Source organism: Aplysia californica, unplaced genomic scaffold, assembly GCF_000002075.1.
Source record: "Aplysia californica isolate F4 #8 unplaced genomic scaffold, AplCal3.0 scaffold00259, whole genome shotgun sequence".
Lineage (NCBI taxonomy): Eukaryota > Metazoa > Mollusca > Gastropoda > Aplysiida > Aplysiidae > Aplysia > Aplysia californica.
The window spans coordinates 864,018-866,906 of record NW_004797529.1 but is presented as its reverse complement, the minus strand read 5'-3'; the positions used below and the strand labels follow the sequence as shown (position 1 = coordinate 866,906).

The following is a 2,889-nucleotide window of genomic DNA, read 5'->3' as shown; positions in this document are numbered from 1 at the left end:
ATTAATAATAAATAAATTATACATTAAAAAACCCAACAACGTTAAAATAATTTTTTAAAAATTAAATATAATATAAATTTAATTTAAAAAACAATTAAAATAGGCCTTATAATAAACAAATAGAAAAAACAACAAAACTAATAAGTAAATAAGATAATAAAATAATATAAATAAATCAAACCCATATTTCTATAGAGCTTTACGACTCATCTGCGTCGAAAGTAAAGCCGGTTACGCAAAGGAAGAAAAGAGAGAGAGAGAGAGAGAGAGAGAGAGAGAGAGAGAGAGAGAGAGAGAGAGAGAGAGAGAGGGAGAGAGAGAGAGGGAGAGAGAGAGAGAGAGGGAGAGAGAGAGAGAGAGAGAGAGAGAGAGAGGGAGAGAGAGAGAGAGAGGGAGAGAGAGAGAGAGAGAGAGGGAGAGAGAGAGGGAGAGAGGAAGAGAGAGAGACTTCATATGGGTGGGTGACAGGGCATGCGCACCAGGCCTCACGGGTACATCGCTCTGGTCCTTGGCCTAGTTTGATTCCTGCGCAATCTCGGGACGAACTTTCGAATCTTTTCCTGAAAAGAGCGCATTGCCAAACACAGGCCCTTTTCTATGATGAATAATTTTCGGAAATTCACACAAATACGTCACCCAAGCGGCTCGACTGTCAAGGGGGGCGAGCTGCTAAGAGAGAGAGAAAAAAACAAAAAGAGAATTTGAAAGAAACGGCCTCGATTGCTATTTAAGCAAATGAACTGTCACTGTCAGCGCCGAGTTACTTACTTGGACAAGCGGTGGCAGAGTGGACGAAAGCACCGGTCTAACTCTACTCCAACTCCAAGCGCTTCATTCACCACACCAAGTTTGTTCGCAAGATCTTCTCGTGCGTGTGTCTTGTTTCGCTAGACTGAGGTGATTCCCAGACGGTAGAAGATCAAAGCCGACATGGCATCGATGATGTTCATGCCACAACACCAGCCGGGAGGCCATATTTATTTCAAAGACTTCCTCGACAACTTTGCCTCCAAGGAGGCACCTGATGTGGCTGGAGATATAAGGCAGATCAAGTTAGTGCAAGTGAAATTTATAGATAACTGTAATAATAATAAAACAATAGTAACAATAACAATAATCATATAATATAATTATGATGATGACGATGATTTCTCTCTTTGTGAGTGTTTGTACGTACCTATTTATATGTTATGTTTATATATGTATATAATATAATATATAAAATCATTCCCTCTGATGAAATAAACGTGTTTCTTTTCGGAGGGAATTCCAAAATTCCAAATGTTCGGGCAACGTAAGAAAAAGCTCCACCTCAAAACTTATTGGACTTTACAGTCGAACTCTCATAAGATTTTCACCTGCACATCTTATTAAATGGCTTGATGATGTGTATGATATCAGTACAGGTGATTTATTATAATGTAACTTGTACACATTTTTGTTCTATAACTTCTGTTGAGGAAAGATAAACAAGAAACAACGTCCAGGGCACACACACACACACACACACACACACACACACACACACACACACACACACACGCGCGCTCTCTCTCTCTCTCTCTCTCTCTCTCTCTCTCTCTCTCTCCCTCTTTTGTCCTTTTTAAACTCCAAGTGGAGCATAGGCCATCAACAACATTTTGAAGCCTGTCCTGTTCATCCCTTTCTAGTAGTTTCCTTGATGTTCCCACTTTTTCCAGTTCCGCATGTACCGCTCGCCTCCATGTCATATTTGGTCTTCCTTTCTCACGTTTTCCTTGTGGGTTCCACGTCAAAGCCTGTCAGATGATGCTTGTCGGGTGTCTCCTCAGGGTGTATCCAATCCATTTCTATTTCTTCACATGTATGTCTTCCTTTACTGTTGGCATGTTCTTTCCCACAGTTGAGCATTTGTGATTCGATATTGTACAACTTGATCCCCACTATTTACTATCCGTCTTACTCTTAGGCATCCATTTATGAAGCTCTACAGTTTCCCAGCTGCTGATGCTGTGAGCCTCCATGTCTCTGAACCATACAGTAGAACACGTCTTCACGTTTGCTTTGAAGATCCTCTACTTGGTGTTCAATCTCAGTTCTTTAGAGTTTGGGTGACCTTATTTAGGCCACATATGGCCTAAATAAGCTAAACCCCCCTCCCTTACCTTATTTGGGCCACAGGTGGCCTAAATAAGCTAAACCCCCCTCCTTTACCTTATTTAGGCCACACCTGTGGCCTAAATAAGCTAAACCCCCCTCCCTTACCTTATGTAGGCCACACCTGTGGCCTAAATAAGCTAAACCCCCCTCCCTTACCTTATTTAGGCCACATATGTAGTCAAAATAACCAAACCAATGTAAAGCATTGTTTTCTTTACAAGTTACGTTATTATCTCTTTAAAACTCTTCACATCCATTTTCCTTCACAGCCGTATCGTACATGACAAGTGATGTAGAATCAATTTAAGGTCCTTGGAAAGGTGACCAGAAAATAACAAAATTATTTTATGATCTTCACTTGCACTTGCAATTTTTTGGACAAATTAAAGTCTACCTAATTATATTTTTTCCCCTCATTTTTCTTCACTATAAATGACAACTGGCATGTATTGTTTTCAGTTATTATCAAGAAAGTGGATAGGCGGACTACGGGGTCTATCTAGCCAAAAGGATAGGTGGACCCCGGGGTCTACCTAACAAAATGTTAGGTTTTAGGATGTGAACCCCGGAGTCAGCGTAGTGAAATAAGTAGATCTAGGTTTAACTAAGGATCGGTGGACCCCGGGGTCAACATAATGAAATAAGTAGATCTAAGTTTATTTTATAATAGGACTGGCGGAGCCCGTAGTCAAAGTAGTGAAATTATAAGTAGATATAGGTTTAATTAAGGATTGAGGAAACCGGGGTCAA

The 2,889-nt window shown here is 40.4% G+C and overlaps 1 protein-coding gene across 1 annotated transcript in view; it reads left to right on the top strand.

Moving 5' to 3' along the window:
• Window positions 1-456: 456 nt before the first annotated feature.
• Window positions 457-2,889, top strand: part of LOC101864305 — a 9,414-nt gene continuing 6,981 nt past the window's right edge. The window contains exon 1 of the mRNA XM_005100761.3: window positions 457-1,052. Coding sequence (XP_005100818.1) covers window positions 931-1,052 — 122 coding nt within the window. The 5' untranslated portion in view covers window positions 457-930. The remainder of the gene's footprint in view (window positions 1,053-2,889) is intronic.